This window comes from Canis lupus, chromosome 10, assembly GCF_011100685.1.
Source record: "Canis lupus familiaris isolate Mischka breed German Shepherd chromosome 10, alternate assembly UU_Cfam_GSD_1.0, whole genome shotgun sequence".
Taxonomy (NCBI): Eukaryota; Metazoa; Chordata; class Mammalia; order Carnivora; family Canidae; genus Canis; species Canis lupus.
In genome coordinates, this window is record NC_049231.1 from 49,028,765 (window position 1) to 49,049,633 (window position 20,869).

General features: G+C 46.0%; 1 protein-coding gene across 3 annotated transcripts in view; it reads left to right on the top strand.

The window, feature by feature from the left end:
* The first annotated feature begins 1,044 nt into the window (after positions 1 to 1,044).
* Positions 1,045 to 20,869, top strand: part of PRKCE (protein kinase C epsilon) — a 487,576-nt gene continuing 467,751 nt past the window's right edge. The window contains exon 1 of one of the 3 annotated variants that reach the window (XM_038551200.1): positions 1,045 to 1,688. In XM_038551200.1, the coding sequence (XP_038407128.1) occupies positions 1,341 to 1,688 (348 nt within the window). In that variant the 5' untranslated portion in view covers positions 1,045 to 1,340. The remainder of the gene's footprint in view (positions 1,689 to 20,869) is intronic. The other 2 variants (XM_038551202.1, XM_038551201.1) reach the window with 2 other exon arrangements.

Below are 20,869 nucleotides of genomic sequence, written 5' to 3' on the forward strand. Positions count from 1 at the left end.
GCCCCGGGGAGATGCGCGGGCCGCCGGCCTCGGGGCGGGGAGCGCAGACCCGGCGTCCGCAGCCCGCAGCCGCCCCCCCCCCCGCGGCGCCCGCCCCCCGGCCCCCGCCCGGCCCCCGCCCGCCGCCGCCACCCGGCCGGCTCGCCCTCTCCGCGGCGGCCTCTCCTCGGCTCACTTTTCCCGTATTGCTCCCCCAACAGGCAAAACTTTCTATTTCCCCAAACACAGGAGCGCGCGCGCGTGCACACACACACACACACACACACACACACACACACACTGACGTCTTTTGCGCATTTCCTGCATTAGAGGGAGGGAGACTGGCTCGCACACCGACGGAGGGAGAGGAGACCGCGGGGGAGCGCGGGCGGGCGGCGAGCGAGCGGCAGCCGAGAGCGGGGACGCGGGGAGCGCGGCGGGCGGGCGCCGGCGCCCGGGAGGTGGGGCCGCGCCGAGTCGCAGTCCCGGCCCCGCCGCCGCCGCCGCCGCCGCCGCCGCCGCCGCCGCCGCCGCGCTGCGCACCGCCCGGTGCCGGCCTGCGCCCCAGCCCGCGCGGCGGCCGTCCCGACCCCGACCCCGACCCCGAGCCCGACCCCGAGCCCGAGCCCGAGCCCGCGCGGGGCTGAGGTTCCGGGCTCCCGGCGCCTCCCGATCGCCGCTTCGCCTCGCCTCGCCTCGCCTCGCCTCGCCCCGGAGGAGGCGGCCGCGCCGGCCGTGCGGCTTGTGGATTCTTAAAAAAAAAACTGGCTCCGAGGAGGACCATTTCCTCTCGACATGCATCCCTCCGGATAGACTGAACATCCCTCGACCCACCCCCCGCCCCGCGCGGCCAGAGGCAGGCGCTGGGTGTGCGAAGAGGATCCGGGTTGAAATCTGCGCCCCCGGCTCTCGTCCCCGCCCCGTCCCACGCCCCCCTCCCCCTCCCGGAGTCGAAATTTCCCGGGGATTATGTTTCGGAAAGGTAGGTGAGCGCCGGGCGCGGCGCCCGCGTCCCCGCAGCCCGAGCCGGGAGCCAGCGAGGCGGCGCCACAGCCCCCGCGGCGCGCAGCGCGGCCGGCAGCTCGGTCCCCTCCGGGAGGCGCTGCGGGGGGCGGGGGGGAGAGGCTCGCTCCGCACGCGGACGTCCCCCGGCTCTCCCCCCCTCCCTGCTTTCCGTTAGGAACCCGGCGAGGAAATACATGCTCCCGCCGAGGACCGCCCGCGCCCGGGCGCAGCGCTCCCAGGTGTAGGGGGAGAGCGGGGTGGGGCGCAGGGGACCCTGCGAGCGCCGGGGCGTCGGCTCTTCACTCCTGCCCTCGGGGCGGACGGAGGGACCCCGGCCCCCGCTGCCCGCCCCGACCATGGTAGTGTTCAATGGCCTCCTTAAGATCAAAATCTGCGAGGCCGTGAGCTTGAAGCCCACAGCCTGGTCGCTGCGCCATGCGGTGGGACCCCGGCCGCAGACTTTCCTCCTCGACCCCTACATCGCCCTCAACGTGGACGACTCGCGCATCGGCCAGACGGCCACCAAGCAGAAGACCAACAGCCCGGCCTGGCACGACGAGTTCGTCACCGATGTGTGCAACGGGCGCAAGATCGAGCTGGCCGTCTTCCACGATGCCCCCATCGGCTACGACGACTTCGTGGCCAACTGCACCATCCAGTTCGAGGAGCTGCTGCAGAACGGGAGCCGGCACTTCGAGGACTGGGTGAGTCCGGGCGCCTCCCGGGCCAGGAGCCCAGCTCGGGGGGCCGCGGGGATGCGCCCACGGCCTTGGCACTGGTCACGGGGCGCCGAGACTTCTTGCCATCTGGGCTGTGTGTGTGCGTGCGTGTGTGTGTGTGTGTGTGTGATGTGTCTCAGCTGCCTTGGGGAAGCATACTCCATTTCGTCGTAGTTGAGAAGTAGGCACTGGAGCCACGGAGACCAGACTTGCAGAGAGAGTAAGGCCCTCTAGCCCCCTTCAGACAATGGGCGCTCCCGGGAGCTTGCAAGCTGCGAGAGCCCCCGGCCCTGGTGCCCAAGGTTGGCGGAGGAGCCGGCGCCTTCCGCAGGCGCGTGGTGGGCTGGCTGCGTGTGTGATTGTGTGTGGGTGGGTTCCTCCGTCCTTGGAGAGGCACGTGGAGCCCTGGACTGAAGGCTCCTTGCACGTCCTGGCTTTGTCCTGCGCAGCAGCGGAGCGAGGGAGCTGCTTTATTTTTCCCTCCGGGAGGAAGCTAGCTTGCTTCGTCGATTCTGTTGCACGGTGGTTAGCTCATCTTCTGACATACGGGGAGAAAAACGTGTTCCTCTCTAGGATCCCTCCTGCAGGGTCCCAGCAACATAAGCCAAGCTGGTTTTGCCCCCATGCATCGCCCATGCATCCAGAATGAGTGTTGTGTTTTAAAAATGGTGCTGCTTGCAAGAAACTGGAAGTCGGTCGGTGCCTTGAATCCTACTTCAAGTTATTCGATTTCCCTGTTTTGATTTTCAGGATACTGTGCAATGAGATACTACCGCTAAGTCTGACATTGACTTAATTGATGACACTGTCAAAATATTAGGGACTTGGGAATGGGCCTTCCTTGTCCAAGTACTGTAAACCAAAGGCGCTAAACCTTGGCACCCAAAGAAGCAGGGAGAACCACCCTTCTTTTAGCTCTTTTTGAAAGGAAGGTGTTAAATTAGGAAATGGATTTCGGTGTTTTCTGATTTGCTACGTGTTTCCAACAAGAGCAGGTGTGGCCCTGGGTACATATGTTTTCAGGTTTCTTCGCTCTACATGAAAAGAGGTATCTGGTCCTCATGGAGAAACATAGAGGAATCCCCTTATAATTATTGAAAACAGACCACTTCATGATTGTCCTAGGGTCAGAGGTCGCGTATGAACCACGTTGGCATGTCACCTTACATATTTTGTAAAAGGAAATGGAGTTTTAGACAAAAATAGGAAAAAGTCTCCTCTCGTTATGCTCACACTGTGATGTAGTCTGCCCCAAAACCATGGTTACGGGGCTTACAGGGAAGCCTCAACTAACCATACCGAGTACAGCCCTGGGAGATTTGTGGCTTACACTTTGGGGAGCAGAATTATGGAATTCCAAAGAACACAGTGCCATTGCACCCCATTCCATTCATCGATGCCCCTTCCTTCTACTGGCCCCCCACCACTGGAGTTCCCACTCACTCCTCATTTCCTTTCCATATATAGGCTCTTTGACTCAGGAAAAGTAGTGCCTCTCTGAGGGGGAGCTTAAGGGATGACCAGTTTCAGGGCCAGACCTTAACACTAAAAATTGTGGTTTTTAAGTTGTTTTAGAACAGGAAGAGGACAGAAAAAAAACACGGGTATAGTAGAGAGACCACGGGGCCTTTACCACGTATGCAGATGAGGAAGATAGAGTGGGGCAGAGAGAGCAGATGGGATGAACAGTAAGGTGGCTCTAGCCACAGAACGTATCTTGGTTGGAGGGAGAGGTGTCTATGTGTCTCTGGTGATGCTTTGCTGGGGCCTGCCCAGACCCTGCATGCATTAGGGCACCATCCCCACTTTTGAGCACTTGGAGTGAAGCATGCTGTGGGCACCGGCCTTGCCTTGTCATTATTCTCTAAGGTGCTCAGATTCATGTTGGACTTGGCCCTAGCCTGGATCACCTAGTGCAGAGGCATGTTTTAGAGACAAGGACATTGAGTGTCAGAGAAGCCAAGTGGGTACCCAAGGTCACATGCAAGCATGAGGGGACTGGAAGTAGAGCCCACACCTCCTATTGCCCATGGCTTGCCAGGGGGATGAGAACTGGGCCCCCCTGGCCCTCCCAGTCTGTTCCCTGCAGATTCATGTGCTGTGTCCCTGAGGTTTTCATTGTACACAGTAATTTAAAGTGCTTTCAAAATCATTTCTCTTTTGTCTCATAGCAAGTGTGAATTAGGTACAGCAGGTATTAGATTTAAACAAAACAAAACAAAACAAAAAAGAACAACTTGGAACTACAAAGAGGCCAAAGTCACAAGATGAATTGAGTAGTGGAGCTGGTTCTATTTGCTCACCTAGTGTTGGTTTCACTAAAAGATGCTGGGGGATGGAGGTGGGGGTGGAGGTAGGGGGCAGGGGAATTGGGGATGGGGGTGGCGATGCATCCGCAGAGGTGACTGGCCCTTGGAAATGGACAGGTTCACTTGGGCTGACAGAAATCACCTTTCCCATTCCTGTCACTGAGGGGACACCCACAGAATCATACCTTTGGGCAGCATTTCCCAGGCTCAGGGGCTCTGTGCTTTTTACCTGGCAGGGGTGAAGAGATACCCTTTCTCGGGTGTGGCTGAGAAATCTGGCCTGAAGTAAGGAGATGCAGAGGGCCTGGAGCAGCTGCTTCTCTCATTGATGCGGACCGTTTCATTCAACTGCCCCATGAATTCACGGGTACTCACCCAGTTCCTGTTTCGTGCTCAGACCCAAGCAGGGAAGTTTAGCACTCTAGGCAGCCCAGAGGTAAAAGAGATTGGGTGACTCTCAGGGGCCTTCCATTTCATTAGGGAAGTGCCACTAAATAGATACATGTAGACACTCAAGTAGCAGTTAGGCTCTAAATGAGTGGGACCATAAGGATGTTACATGAATTCAAAAAGGGCTGGAAGAAACTGGAGCGTTCCTGGAAAGAGGCATAAATTGGGCATGAGATGGTGGGTAACATTTAAAGAGATATTTGCAGGGATGCCTGGGTGGCTCAATGGTTGAGTGTCTGCCTTTGGCTCAGGTTGTGATCCCGGGGTCCTGGGATCGAGTCCCACATCGGGCTCCCCACGGGGAGACTGCTTCTCCCTCTGCCTATGTTTCTGCCTCCCTCTCTGTGTCTCTCATCAGTAAATAAATACAATCTTAAAAAAAAAAAAAAAAGAGGTACTTCTAAGAGGAGACAGCTTTCTGTGGACACAAACAGACACCCCTGGAATAAAGGCAGGGGATGCCTGTGGTGAGGCTTGGGGAGATAAAGAAGCATGGTTGAAACTGGGGTTCCCCATCAGCAAGGACCAGGCTAGGATGAAATTTCCCAAATTTAAGACTTTTATCTGAGTACCATCTGTGCTATTATGTACTTACAATTTTTAAACATTGATTCTCTTATTTGCCACTTAAGCCCCAGTATTCATGAAAGCATCAGTTGGGATGCTGTAGTTACAACATTTCTTCCTTCACATTAAAATAAACAAATAGCCTTTTAACATAAAAAGGAAGGACTTTCATCTCAGGTGCCTCTTAAACTCATCAGCCTTTATGGGGGCCACACCTGGGAAACACAGGAGAACGAGAAAGTTTAGAAAACTCAGGTGGATTCTAGAATGTTTAATAGCCAGGCTGAGATAATTATTCTCCAGATAATGAGAGACGTATCAGTTGTGATGACAAAGGGGGTTGTTTTAGAGAAAGCTCATTACAGAGAGACGGAAAGATCTGGCTTGTACTAAAAGCCGAATGCCATTAAACACTCTTGCTGCCGCTCATTTTCCAGCAATGAGATATATAATGCTGCTCTGACTTGAGTGTGCATCAGAATCACTAGGGGAGGGTGCTAAAAATATAGATCTGCCTGCCACCTTCAGAGCTTTTCATTCTGGAGTTTAGGACAGGCGCTAGGAATCCTTATTTGTAACATGCGGTCCCGGAGAGAATTGGACCATGCTTGGAGAAACAGGAGTAGAATAGAACTTGTGGGCCGGGGAGGGCTCTGGGTCATTAATGTATCAAGACTTCGTACGCAGAGATGGCCTGAAATTTTACAGTAGACCTTTGTAATTCCTTAAACCAGATTTATAAGCATAGTGGGGTAAGTGAGACGTATTGGGACTTATTAGAGGCAGAGGCCCCGTGTACACTGGATGGAGCTGCTTTGCGCTTAGGACAGATGGTGGGAACGTGGAGGATGGCAGAGAGGGTACGTGGAGCAAGCACGCGACAGCTGGCTGCTCCCGCTCAGTCTGGAGTTGGCTGTGTGGTCACCTCACTAGTGTATATACTGAGCTCTGCTCTCCCCTGTAACACTACCCCAAAGCCATCTTTTGGTTTGTGTCACTCCCATGCTTGATCTTGTAGAGGAGCCACTCATAATGCAGTGGTAATGACTGTCATTCTCTGAGACATGGGTCAGCCCAGTGCTTAAGGGCAGAGCTCTGAAGCCAAACTCCTTGGGTTTTTTTTTTTTTAATTTTTAAAAAAATATTTAATTTATCTATTCATGAGAGACACAGAGACAGAGACAGAGGCAGAGGGAGAAGCAGGATCCCTCTGAGGAGTCTGATGTGGGACTTGATCCCAGGACCCCGGGATCACGCCCTGAGCTGAAGGCAGACGCTCAACCACTGAGCCACCCAGGTGCTCCAACCCCTTGGGTTTGATTCCTGCATCTGCCACCAACCATTGTGATCTTTAGAGAGCTATTTGACCCGTGTTTCTGTTTCTTCCTCTGTAAGGAATGAGTGATGGTAAACGTATCTACCTCTAACAAAAAGGGTTTTGGGGGAGATGAAAGGTTACTACTACATGGAAAACGCACAGACCAATGCCTGCCCTCAGCAAGAACTCAGTGAATGTTTAGTCTCTCCAGTTATTTTTGTGTCCTCTAAACCTACCATGGGACTGGCCCTGAAGAGAGTCTTTCTAGATTTGGTTATTATACAGGACCCAAAGAAGCCAGTTTTAAATCATCTCCAAAATGTTTCTTTTCCGTTGGGTAGTGTCACTTGGCCAGGAATGGCATGCTAGTGTTTCTGTTTCCGATTTCCCAGAGAGCCTCACTGAAAAGGTTTCTCGAAATTATCCCATCCTGCTGACCCTGTGAGATCGGCCTGCACTGTTTTTGAACAGGTAAGGTTCAGGGACTGGTATTCATTGTTGGCCCCAGAATCCCTTGGGGGAGATTGTTACACGGCCAAAGCCAAGCTCTGTTAGTCCAGATACTGATGCTCTGGGCGGAGCCCATGGGCATTGCTGAGGCCCCTACTGAGTCTCACCCTGAGCGGGGCTAGGGTACACGTTGATATATGCTGCCTGAAGGCCTATCTCTATATCAGGACTTCTGTATAGGGAAATCTTAGAAGATCCCTGAAAACTTTTATTATCATTTAAATGGAGCAAGGTAGGGTCTAGAAAGGGATATGGAAGGACTGGGAATGGTCAGAGGTCCCTTTGCATGCACCTACCCTTTGAATTTGTCCACCAGCAGCTGAGGTTCCAGGATCTCTCTACACTTAACCCCCTACAGAGTCCTGTAATACTTATCGTCTAATTAAATATAACTCCCCTTGGTATGTGATTGGTTATTTAACAACTACCTTGGGGGTTAGTTCTTGCCCCAGTGCTATCATGGAAAGCCACTTGGCACTGGGGCTCTGTAGTCAAAGGGCCTTCGGTCTCCTGGGCAGTCAGACCTTGTTGCTCTGTCCTGTTTCTCCTTCTCTGTGTCTTTGACCAGCAGCAGATTGAGTGATTAATTGAGACCCTCAGGTCCCTACCTCTTCACTGCCCACCCCCTCAGATCTGTGGGTTCTAACTGTAGGATGCATCTACCACTCTTGAGGCATGTGACTTAGGCTCTTTATGCCTGTTTCTTCATCTGTAAAATGGGAATGTAATAGTTCTTATAATCATATGACAACCTCTTCCAGTTGTTGTGAGAAATAAGGGAATCTATGTAAAGTTCTTAGCAAAGGGCCAGGCTACTGTATATTTTAACAATTTTATTAATATTTGAAGAGTTATAGGTGTGGATTCATAGTTTGAGAATCTTAAATCAGAACATATGGTCCAGCGATATTTTTCTCTTTGATTTATGAATGTATTTATATGAAAAGTCTCACGTAGTCTAAAAATAAAGTTAATTTAGTTACATTTAACAATTGCCTTTTTGAAAATATTAGAATCCACTTGAAATGAGATTGTTTTGAAAAGTCTAGGAATTGTGTGGCCACTGTAGTCAAAGGTTAATTATTTATTGAAGCATATGACCAATTGAAAATAGGGACATTTGGGAGCTGCTGTTTTGGTTTTACTGTACCAGTTTCATCTAGTTTCATGGATTTAAATACATTCTCAAATGCTGTTGCCTCCAAATTCCTAGTTCCAACCCATATGGGTATAGCTTCAGAACTCATATATGTGACTGACTTCTAGTCATTGTCATTTGTGCAAGGGCATCTCAAACTCTGTTATATCAAAAACTGTAATCTGATGTCCCTCCCTTCCAGTTGAAGCCTCTCATTGTCTTCCCCGTCTCAAGACATGGCAAATGCATCCTTCTGGTTGCCCAGGCCAGAAACTGTGAGAAGCCATTCTTGATGCCTGTCGTTCTCACACCCCCATATCCAGTCCCACAGCAGCATCTGTTATCTTCAAAATATATTCCAGATCTGATCATCTTTGCATATCTCTGCTGATATCACTCTGGTCCAAGATCTTATCATCTCATACCTGGATTATTTCAACAGCCTCCTCTCTGGTTTCCTGCTGCCCCAGCTTCACCAGTGTATGTCACTCAGTTCACACATCTTCTTGGTAGAAACCCATGTCCTTACAATCTACATAACCACCATGGTCAGGCTCCTGTTATGACCTCGCTGACCCTACATCTCCAGCTACTCTTCCCCTGCACTCCTTCCCCAGCCTTATTGACCCCCTTGCCACCCTTCAATGTATTTACTGTATTCCTCCCTCAGTCTTTGCACTGGCTGTTCCATCTTTCCGGAATGTTCCTTTCCTAGGCACCCTCATGGTTCAAGTTCTCAAATATTACATTCTCAGTAAGGCTCTTTCTGGTCATCCTATTTAAAATTTCACCCTTCTCCTTGATCCTTTATATACTCCTTTCCTGCTTTAGTTTTACTCTTTAGCTCTTATCTATATCTTCTATATTTTTCTTATTTATCTTTATTATCTCTAGCACCAAAACAGAGTTTCTATAAACACACAGGTGTTTGTTCACTTGGTACCCCAGACAGTTCCTGGTTCCTTGTTGAATGAGTGAATGAATTTAAGTAAACAAGTGTGTGTTCCCTTAGCACCTACTGTGGTTAAGACTAAAGTTGTGTGCAGTATCATTCCTGCCTCCAAGGAGTATGAATTCTAGCTGGGAAGATCAGTATGGTAAGCAGTTGAAGGAATCCCCTAGAAAGTCTTTCTGTACAGTTGAAAGAAGTGAGGAAAAGGCAGAAGAATAGGATATTTTATTTTACAAAGATCTGTAGGATTCCTTGAAAATGTGCATATGGGGTAACGCCTATTATTTCCACGAGGCAATTTGCATTAAGCTGAAGAAGCAAGCCTAAGGTTTCTTTTTTTTTTTTTTTAATTTAAGTTCAGTTTGCCAACATATAGTATAATACCCAGTGCTCATCTCATCATGTGCCCTCCTTAATGACCGTCAGCTGGGTGACGGGCATGAAGTCTGAGGTTTCTAAGGGTAGGAACTGTAAATGCTCTGGATGCCCAGGGTCTGTGCAAGGTCCTTTGGGAAAGGGAGAAGAAAAAGGCCCACTTGTCCTTCCTTTGTAGAGTTTAAAATCAAGTTTAAATTCTCATAAGGTCTTTAGATACAAAACCCTCTGTAATTGACAGCAACAAGAAATGAAATTTTAAATTCCAGTGCCCGAACTCCAGAGCTGGAGCTCATTGAAGCATATTTAGACAAAGCTTCCAGGGCTTTCACTTAGACTAAAAGAACTCCAGAGCAGGCCCGCAGTATTTTACATAAATAAAAGCTACACTTGGCAAAACATTATATTTCTCTCCAAGTTCCTCCGGGTATATATGTGCTGGTTAAGTAATTACAATCTATTATAATGCTAATCAGCAGGATCGCACCTGTTTGGAATCTAGTTTTCTGGCAGAAACCATGTGAAGTGGCCAAAAGTCTGTACTGTGCCGGGATTTCAGAGGGGACCAAGCACACTGTTGTCACTTCAGCTTGCCTGCCATGAAACAGAATGGAAACTCCAGAGGGAAGATGATTGAGCCCCATAATATCATGCCTGGAAGAAAGAGGAGAGGCAGTCTCTTACAGAATCCAAGCACAGAAATGAGAACCTCCCCTGCCCCACCCCCTCCCTGTCGTCCCCTCTACTTCACCTTGAAGTCTCAGAGAGGTAGATTTTTAAGCTAGTGAAAAAGTCATCTGTATTTGTCAGCAAAGAGTAAACTCATTGAGCCAATGACCCCAAGAGGTAGATCAGATTAAGAATATTATCAGGTTCAAGAAGGATTTAGGAAAATCATGGCAGGTGAATCTGTTTTTATTATTGAGGAAACACATAGACTTTGATTTTGCTTATGTCCTTCTTGAGTAGATTTTTCTGTTTTCAGATTATAGTATCTCTTAATGCCAGTTATCTTGCCCCAGCCAGATGTGAGCATCTTGTGAGAAGTGTCTTCCTCCCAGGGGCTCACTAAGTAGAGTATGAGCTACTCGGGAAGTACATGTAGCCAATCACTCCTCTGTTGGTTGAATAAAAGGCTGCCTTTGGGGTCTGTCTTGTAAAAGGTCACATAGGCAGCACTCTTTAATCAGACTTAGATTCTACTCTTTGTAGAAGTTCACCATCCAGTACAGTACTGAAAAGAAAGATGGCAGAACTCAAAAATTCTAACCAGTGGACAAAGTGGTTTGTTAATTCATTGCCCCAGCCATCCTTTCATCCATTTAGCAAATATTCATTGAATACCTTATATGCCAGGTGCCATGCCAGGAGCTGTACTCATGGTATAGTCTGGTAGGAGACACAATACTAATCAATAAGTTACATAAATATTCTGGTGTATAAATTAATTAAGAAGGAGAGCTCATCACAAGGCTTTCTGAGCCTGAGAACACCTAGACTTCACCTCTTTAGAGTTGGATTGCCTAATACTTCTCCCCACCCCCGAGGAAATTTATTGACTAGGGGGTCAATTACCTCTCCTGTTAATCAGTGGTGTTGGACCTTAGATTTGACATGTGTGAAAGCAGGAGGTAGCATAGATCTAGACACCCTTATGTAAGGCCTCTGTTAACAATGACTCTGACTGACTTGGCTGTCTGCATTTTGGGCCTTGACGTTGCTCGACCTAGCACTTGATGATATTTTATCTTTATTGTTTTTCATGAAGCTGAGTCTTGTATCTCTGAAAAACTGTCAGCTTCTACTTTTTTCCCTCCTTATCTTTCTTTATTACTGTGATCAAAATCACAAAGCCATTTCTGATAGCTTGCTTCCTTACCTAGTGTTCAAGGCCCACAAAAAGACATTTATTATTTACTTGTTTGTTTAGAGGGGTGAGGGGCAGAGGGAAAGGGTGAGAGAGAATCTTACACAGGCTCCTGTACAGTGGGTGTGGACATGAGGTGAATTCTCCAGGGAATTCCCAGTGTTGATCTCCATGGGGCTTGATCTTACGACCCTGAGATCATGACCTGAGCCGAAATCAAGAGTCCAACACTTAACCAACTGAGCCACCCTGGCACCCCTTCGTTTATTTATTTATTTTTAAGATTTTATTTATTCATGAGAGAGAGAGAGAGAGAGGGAGAGGCAGAGACAGGCAGAGAGAGAAGCAGGCTCCATGCAGGGAGCCCGACGTGGGACTCGATCCTGGATCCCCAGGATCAGGTCTTAGGCTGAAGGCAGATGCTCAACCACTGAGCCACCCAGGCGTCCCACATTTATTTTTTTAACGGAGCCCTCTGTCCAAATCTTTGAGCCACTCAAAGGATATTGTAAAAACAAGCAAGCAGAATTTCTGGAACTCAGGGCCTATGAATCCATCTCCCTACCTTTTAGATGGATGATTATCTAAACCATTTTGGGCCACTGAGAGAATCCTCAGTCAGCCACTGAGGATGGAACATGTAATTGACCAGTATTTGCCAGACTATCTTTCAAAGAGTGGGAGTCTTCTAATATTCTCAGGTTGCTGTGATCAAAAAGGTTGGGAAATGTTGCAGAGTCAAATGCACATTAGTCTATTAAAGACTCCAAGATGGCCTATAGCAAAGGGATTTGTACACCTCTGTGTGTGTAATCACACGTTCCCCAAACTGAGTCATCATAGAATGCTGTTATTTGTGAAAAATTATTAGCACCATAGAACTAGTGTTTTGTGGATATATTTTGAAAAACATTATAATTAGAAAAAAGAAGGAAAGGACCTTTCTCAAGTGGGCCATTTGGGGATTTGAGATTAACACCCTTTTATGAAACAGTGAAGTTGAAGAACTGTGGGAATTCACTGGAGAGGAAGATTAATGTGGATTCTACTAGTTGGCAAAAGCTTCCTCATAAAATTTTGAGCCAGGCCTTGTAGAATATGGAATCTGAATAGACAGGGAAAGGAGCCCCTCTAAATTGGAAGAAGAGCATAAAAAATGTTGGGCAAGCAGTTTTTGGCATTTTGGGTGATGAGGGCAGTCAGAAAACCAGTGAGATTAAAGCAGGAATGCAGTCTAAAAATAATTGCTTCTTTAAAACACACACACACACACACACACACACACACACACAAAACAAAACAATAAGTTATCCAAAGAAAGGGAACAGTGGATAGAATGGATATTCATTCATTAATCTATCCATCCATCTAGCCAGCCAGCCATTCAACAAACATATAATAAACACTTTTTATGTTCTAGGAATTTTGCTTGGGGCAAGGTGTTGAGCAGAATCACTAAGATCTATTGAACTCTTGGTTATCAAGGGAATCTATCCTAAGGGCTAGCCTCAATTTCCCATGCTGTATTTCAGCTAATTTTCTTCATTTATTTCTTGATAGGCCTGGTAGGATGAAGACTAGCTTTGTAGCATCCTTCATGTCACTGAGTGGTGGCTCATCTAAATTCATGGAGCTTAAAAAGTAATGTGGGCTTTAAAGTCAGTCCTGGGTTGAATTCTAATTTTTTCAGTTGTGGCTGCATGATGTTAGGGAAATTCTTTAACCAATCTATGCCACTCCCCTCATCTGTAAAATGGGAATTATAGCTTTCTTGTAGAGTTATTATGATGACGGATGAAACATGAAAAAGAGCCCAGCTTTTAGCAACTTCTCAGTAAATGGTAATTTATTATTGGTAACTGTCTACATTTAGTATTTTTTTAATTTGATATAGGTGGAATTGTGCTTTTGTCAGAAGATTTCATTCACTAATGGCCATCCAAGGAGTTTAAAGTGAAACTTTTTCTGGTGCCTACCTCCCTTCTCTCTGAAATGAGCTAGCAATAGGAATTCAGGGCTTGTCAGGTCTGAGGTGTGCAGAGCTAGAACCTTCACACTTGGCCCTTCTTGGGTGGCCCCTGGAGTGGGAAGCGTGGGGAACATGGATTACCTGCTCTGGGGCTGGCTTTGGTCTGGATGTATGGACCTACCTGATACATTGCTCCCTCTGGAATTTTTAAAAAGCAGATTCAGTGTTGCATTTCAACCTGAACCTCACCTGCATTAGCTTGTGGCCCTACCGTGGTAACCTGAGGATCGAGGATTTTTCACAGTCCCCTTTGCTGTGGCCCAGGTGTACGTCCCATTTCTCTGGGCCAAAGCGTCTGATTTCATCTCCCCACCATGTGTCTGTTCTGTGAGCCCAGCGTCTAACGGGGAGTGCTCACTGCCCTGTCGTCCTGGCCTGAATGTTGATAGCGCACAGAGGTACACCACTGAGAGGGCTGGACTTGGCTTTTGACCAGGACAGCAGAATTGCTTGGGAGTAACACAAGTTGAAGGGTAGCCAGCCGTTTGAAAAGATTACTGTATGCTTGTAAGGAATCATAAATTCCTTTGTTAATTTTCTGTTAGGACCCTTGCTTTTTAAGCTCAGATTTCATTCTAGATACTCGACACTGAAGTCGCAGAACTACATGTAGCAGAGAGCTCATTCGCCCTTCCTGAAGGATCCGTTCTCAGAAACTGCCTGTTCTCTTCAATCATCTGAGTCCTTTTCTTCCTTCAAAACTTTCTTCAGAATTCACCCAAGAGCAGAGGGTCTGGTTCTTCTATTTGGTAACTTTGTGACTTTGTGAAAGTTCACTTAACCTCCTCAAACTTTTGTTTTCCTTGTTTCTGAAAAGGGTTAATAATAGTCATCCTTCTTGGGTTGTGGGGTTGCCGGCAGGATTGAATGAGGTCCATGTGACAGGTGAAGGTTCTTGAGCCTGTAAATATTAATTCTGTGCCCTTTTGATGAGCAATGAATGGTGTGCTTCTCTAGACCTTCATTTATTGAAGTGGGTAAAGGGAGGCCTGGGTGGTTCAGTGGTTGAGCCTCTGCCTTTGGCTCGGGGTGTGATCCCTGGTCCTGGGATCGAGTCCCATATCAAGCTCCCTGTGGGAAGCCTGCTTCTCCCTCTGCCTCTCTCTGTGTCTCTCATAAATAAATAAAACCTTTTAAAAAAAGAAGTAGGTAAAAAAATTTGTTTTTGGCACCCAAGCTTCTCTGTATCCTTTGCTCCCTAGGACTCTGCCCTATTTGTGTTAGGTGCCCAGAGCCCAGGGTTGCCAGATGAAGTATAGGATGTCCAGTTAAAGTTAAACTTCAGATAAACAACAGATACCTTTTCTGCTATAGGTATGTACTAAATATTACATGGGACATACTTACACTTATAGACTTACACTAACAATGTATTCATTGTCTGGAATTCAGAATTAACTGGGCATCCTGTCTTTTTGTTTGCTAAAGCTGGGTTTCTGTGTCCTCTAACCCCAATAACAAAACGTGTCCAGGAGAGGATGTGTTTGCCATCTCTTTGTCCCACTGAAGGCAGGGGAGGGAAATTTGAAGTCACTTTAAAATGGAAGCATTAGGCCCTTGTTAAAATAATTCCAGAATGAGCCAGAAGTAGGGAACATGTTTTTCTGATGAACGACCCCTTACAAGAACCCCTAGAATCGGTGGGGGCGGGGGGGGTGGCTCCTGCTTGAACACTTAAAGTCCAGTCCACCCCACTGGCCTGTTATGTTTGTCAGAATCCCACAGCTTCTCTTTTTTCCCACATTGGATCTGAGAGCTCAGTTCACAGGAAGTGCAAGTCCCCGGCTACGACCACCTAGCTGTTTTAAAATTATATATATTTTTCATTTTGGGAAAAATAGCTCTCTTAAGTTTCAGGGGCCTGAGTATTAATTCATGATGATAGCTTTAGGGTTCATTTTCATATCTTTATTAGCCTGGTTCTCTGGAATCCAGGAGATTTATGTAAGAGTTGTGCAATGGCACTAAATACCCTTTCAGGGTGCTCAGAACCAGTTGTCTCCCCCACCCCCAGTTACTCAGAGGATAGAGTCTAGCCTTATCACCCCAGCAGACATTCAGTACCCTGTGTGGCTTGCATCCCCCCTCCTCCCCATTTTTCGGCCAAGTGGATCCTGGGTCCTTCATGCTGGGAACCTCCTCCCCGGGGGCTTATTTCTCTCGTCTGTCTCCAGTTTTTCTAGGTGCTCCAATCCTCACATGTCCATATTCCTGGAATACTAGAACCACTTATCCTAGTCTCCCTCCTTCTTGGGCCTCTTTCCTAGAACTCTCCAGACTGCAGCTCTTTTGGCCCTTGGGATCCTGGTGACATTTACCATTTATGCCCTCCATTTAAAATGATTGATGTCTCATGTTGATGGTCAGATACTCTCTGTCTGTTCTCTTACAGAGGCAGAAAAGTTCCCAGGGAGGAAGAACTCATGCCAGTTTGTACTAACACTTGGCATATTGCCTTGCACATAATAGATGCTTGATTGGTTAAATAAATGTTCACATTAAATTATAATAGTAACTAAATAGTAGGTGTTCAGTAGATATTTGCTCTGGAGTGTTCTTCCTTCCTTCCATGACAGAGAAGAATGTATTATTTAAAAAAAATCACACATGGGGCACCTGAGGGCTTGGTCAGTTAAGCCTCTGACTCTTGATTTCAGCTCAAGTGGTCCTGAGATCGAACCCTGTGTTGGGCCCCATGCTGGGTGTTTGGGATTCTCTCTCTGTCTCCCTCTGCTCATGCGAGTTCTGTCTCTCTGTCTCTCTGTCTGTCTCTGTCTCTCTCTCAAAAAAAAAAAAAACAAAAAACACCTAAACATCTCTATGTTATTTTTAAATAGGAAAAGGCAAGGGAGGGTACTGACATGTGGGGTGGACTTTTATCTTCTACCTTCCTTTCAGCATTGTTTATAAAATTCAATAAACTTTGCTTTTTTAGATTAGTTTTGGATTTATAAAAAATTGAGCAGAAAGCACAGAGAGTTCCCATATACCCCCTAATTCGCACACACAATTTCCCCATCACTACAGTTGACCCGTGGACAATGTGAGGGGTTGGGGGCGCTGACCCCTGTCCAGTTGAAAATCCAGGTATAACTTTTCACTACCAAAAACTGAACTCCTAATTGCCTGTTGTTGACTAGAAGCTTTGCTGATAACATCAACAATAGATTAACACATATCTTTATGTTATATGTATATATTATATACCATATTCTTACAATAAAGCTAGGGAAAGGAAAATGTTATGAAGAAAATCATAGGGAAGAGGAAATACATTTATAGTACTGTATTTATCCAAAAAAATCTGCTCATAAGTGGACCTGCACCACTGAAACTTATGTTGTTGAAAGGTCAAGAGTATGTATATATATTTGACTTGTAAGAAAAGGTGAAAAAGACGCAGCATCAGTTCCTGCATATTGAAGCAGGTGGCATCATGGTTAAATGTGAAGGCTTTGCACTAGAGGGCCGGGTTCTAATTGTGGCGGCACCACTGAACCTGCTGTGCATCCTTTTGACAAGTTGTGTAGCCTCTCTGAGCCTTCATTTCATCCTCTATAAAACAAAATCAGCAGTATCTCCTAATTGTGTCATTTGGAATGCTTAGGAAAGTGTTTATCACATGATAAATGCACACAATATGTTAGCTGTTATTATTATTATTATTATTAGAATTCTGTGGTAAAAAATAAATTATAGATTATCTGGTTTGGTCTTATCATGTTGTGAGAGTGTATTTGATTTGGTTCTGTACTGGGGGTCGCTTGGGGTTGAGGGTTGCTCTCCATCTGAGGGGCATGACTTGGAAAGCTGGTAGTTCTGATTGGAAGGAGTTACATAGGGAATCACTACGGTTTGCTCAGTTTGCATTTGCTGCCTGCTTTCAAGCCTTAATAGGCCAGTATACATTCACAAAGGCTGCATTCACAGTGTGCTTATTTATTCTTTATTAATTCAGCTCCACGCTAATGAGCTGTGTGACCTCGGGGAAGAAATTTAACCTCTCTGAACTTGAGTTCCCGCAACCGTAAAATGCCAATAGTCATACTGGCTCTGCCTACCTCACTGGGTTGCAAGACTCATTTAATATACCTCTGCATAATCAAACATATGACACACATGTAAGTAGTAATGATGAATCACTTTCAGATTTGGGGAGGGGCATGGCATTTTCATCCAAAGTTTGCAGATGAGAAAACTGGGGATCGCCGTGTCTCCTGGTAGGGACTAGAATAGAACTCAAGTCTTATCTCCCCAAGTACCTGATAACGCTGAAGAGCATTTGGGTTTCTCAGCTGGTGTGCCTCGCTCTTTCACATTGTCAGGGCTCAAGATTTAAAACTGATCTGTGGGCTTTGTTTCTAGGAAATTGGAGTCCTAGGAGCCCCCTCTCCTCCAGCCTGCGCAAGAGAACACATCTCTTTCACTTTGCTGCCTTACTCCTTCTTGGCTCTTTATAAGTTCTTTCTTTATCACTGCTTATCATATGACTGTGCACAGACAACCGTGAAGCCAACTATTTTAAGGGGAAAAGGGAGGAAGATAGATAAGACAGTGATTCAGAAGCAAGCAGAAAAATGGTCATGTGGTTGTCCTCTTGTGGGTGGGATGTACAGCAGTTTTGTAGACTGTGAGTGCATCCTGAGTCCCTGGAGAGTAAATGAGACCCATCAGACATGTGTTTGAATGCCCTTGCCTGTGTCCAGAGAGGCTTCAGAGCCCGGATGGGGCACCCTTCACTGGGGTCACATGTGTGTGTCCTCATTAGATGTGTGCTCCCAACTGCTGTCCTGACTACCTCCCCGCTGTGTGCCTGGGGCTGTGCTAGGACGCAGAGGGGCTCTGAAGAAGAGGTCTTCTGTCTACACTCAGGAATATAAAAAGGAGAAATGCCCACTTGAAAACAGTGATCACATCAGTTTTAGAGAGGGAAGTGGATCCTGTCCTAACCTATTGGTGGAAGTGTAGTGACGCCTACACACAGTGAAGGCTGCCATGTGCCTCCTCTAATGGGAATTGGATTTTAGGCACGTGAGCATCATTTGACACTTTCCAAATTTAAATTGGTTAAGAACTTTTAAAACTGTTATCTCTTTCTTGTGGAGGATCCATTTTTTTTCCTTTTTGGGGAAGAAAAGGGAATAAGGGCACATCTTGAGTCGTTTTTCGAACTATGGGTCAGGACCCATCAATTGAGGTCATGAAATCCATTAAGTGGATCTCAAACAGCAGTTTTCAGTATGTAAGTAAAGTAGAACAGTATCGAAATTGTCAGAAGGCATTGCATGCAGGGAGGCTAAATATGGCTTTATAAAACTTCCGTTTCAGTTTTATTTATATGAGTATTATTTATATGATCTTAATACTTACTGTGGGTCTCAGTAAAAATTAAAAAAAAAAAACAAAACTTTGAGAAGCATTGGCCTCGAACAGCTGTTTTAATTTAACTGCTCTTTAGTACCAGTAAGATGGGGAGATGAAAGTAAAGAAGACAGGGTTCCCTGCTACCAGTAAGCTTCCAATTTGTTCACCCAAACAATCCCATAAAGGTAGATGTGTTATGATTGTCCAGAGGAAGATAGATATGGGCTTTGTGCAGGAGGTGGCTTTTGAAGAATGGGTAGGATAGACTGGCTCTGAAAAACCTGCCTGACTATTCCTCAGTGAACAAATCCATAACAACATACGGTGCAGACCTGACCTGGTGAGTTGAAATACTTTATGTTCTCCAGGAGCCCCTCATCTCCTGAAGCCCCTGGCATTCAGGATCAGATAGTGGCGCCTCAGGGGTGTTGGGTTGAACCGAACCGTCAGAAACTCCAGGTTGGAAAGCTCTGCTGATGCCCGGTGCTTTGTGGTGGGTTTCTGCTATGCTGGTTGACACTTCGGCACAGGGCAGTTTTGCACTTTTTGATCAGGAATGTGGCATGTTTGGAAAATAGTGTTTTAACTTCACCCCTTATGTTAATATATTTATTCAAAAATCTGTATTTGTTCTTTTGACTCTTCTGTCATACCTGTGTGGTAGTAAATACAGGTTTTCCCTCTTAATTTGACATCTTAGGGCAGCAAGACCCAGGGAAGTTAAAGGATGAATTGGCAGCTGGGGCAGATGAAGGAGCACTTGGGTTTCTTGGTTTCTAAGATGGGGCTATTTTACCGCAAGTGCACAGATGTATAGTTTCCCAAACACAGTGAGTCCAGGAGCCCCAGGGCATGACCAGAATGTATTGATATCAATACCATTACCTTCAATAATGTATTTATACATTTAAGCTCTATTCAAAAGGCATTCAACTGAATCAAAATTCTTTCCTACCATCATCTTTCCTTCCTTTTCCTTTTCTCTCTCTCTCTTCTCCTCTTAGGGATGATCAAGTGGCAGAAAGTTCTGTGGAATATATTCCCTCCAATTGAAAGAATGTAAAAACCAATACCTAGTAGCAGAGATTCATTAAATTCTCATAGATGGAAAAATATGAGAGCTCAGAATGTAAGGGATTTGGTCAAAGTAAAAAAATGCAGTAGAGACACACAAAATATGAGCAAACAGGCTTCCTGATTCCTAGTAAGGTGCTTGTGGAGCTAACTCTACCACACTGGGCCCAGCCATCATCTATCTGCCATACTATATCACCTACCACCATCCATCTCATCCAGTTTATTGGTTACAGGTTAAGGCCAATACCGTGTGTCTTGAACTTTCAGTAAGTAAGACTGATTTATTTATGTTTTCAATTTGCTCTTCAAGTGTTGACTGAAGTTGGAACACTTTATTAGCCCACCCTTTGAGCTGACAAAAGTTGAAACTTGGCTCTTTGGTTGAAACAGCCATTCACCTGTCTCTTAGGAGTTGGTCTTTACCTGTTAAAAGGATAGTAAAAACTGTGACTCTTGATTTCAGCTCAGATCATGATCTCAGGATTGTGAGATTGAGCCCCTCATGGGAGCTTCATTCTCAGTGGGGAGTCTGCTTGAGAATTTCTTTCCCTCTTCCTCTGCTTCTCCCCCTCTCAAATAAATAAATAAAAATCTTAAAAGATAAACAATGCCATAATCAAATAGATTTGGGAAACAATAGATTAAATAAAGCTAAACATTTATTGCAGGACTTCTCAGAGCCTTAAATATGCTAATTTCCATTAAAATCCAAGATGACAGTTGATTGAGTAGTGTTCCTGAGCTCCTTTGATCATGCAATACTGTTTTGGGGTGAAAAGCTGAGGTTGGACAAGTGTTTTTATATGAAAATAGGGGTACAAAAGAGTCCTCATTACCAAGATTTTCTAAAGGATATTCTAGTAGCTTATCCTTGTTCTGTCTTTAGCTAATGATATTTATAAAGCAGTAGCAAAGCTAATGTTATGGTTTCGAGATACTTCATATAGAATTACAGGGACTGAGGCCAGAAGCCCATGATTACTCTTCTTTCCTGAATCAAGCCAGGCTGAATATTATCCAAGTGCAAGTTAACTCTAGCTCCTTGTCCTCAGACATTATGATACTTGGTTGTTGCTACCAATCAACTCTATTGTGAAGGCATATTTTACTCTTTCATTCCCTTGTGTTTATTAGAAAAGATGGTGAAAAAGCTACTTTCAAAGGTCTGAGTATGATCACCGGGGCTGACTTGTAGCAAAAAAAAAAAAAA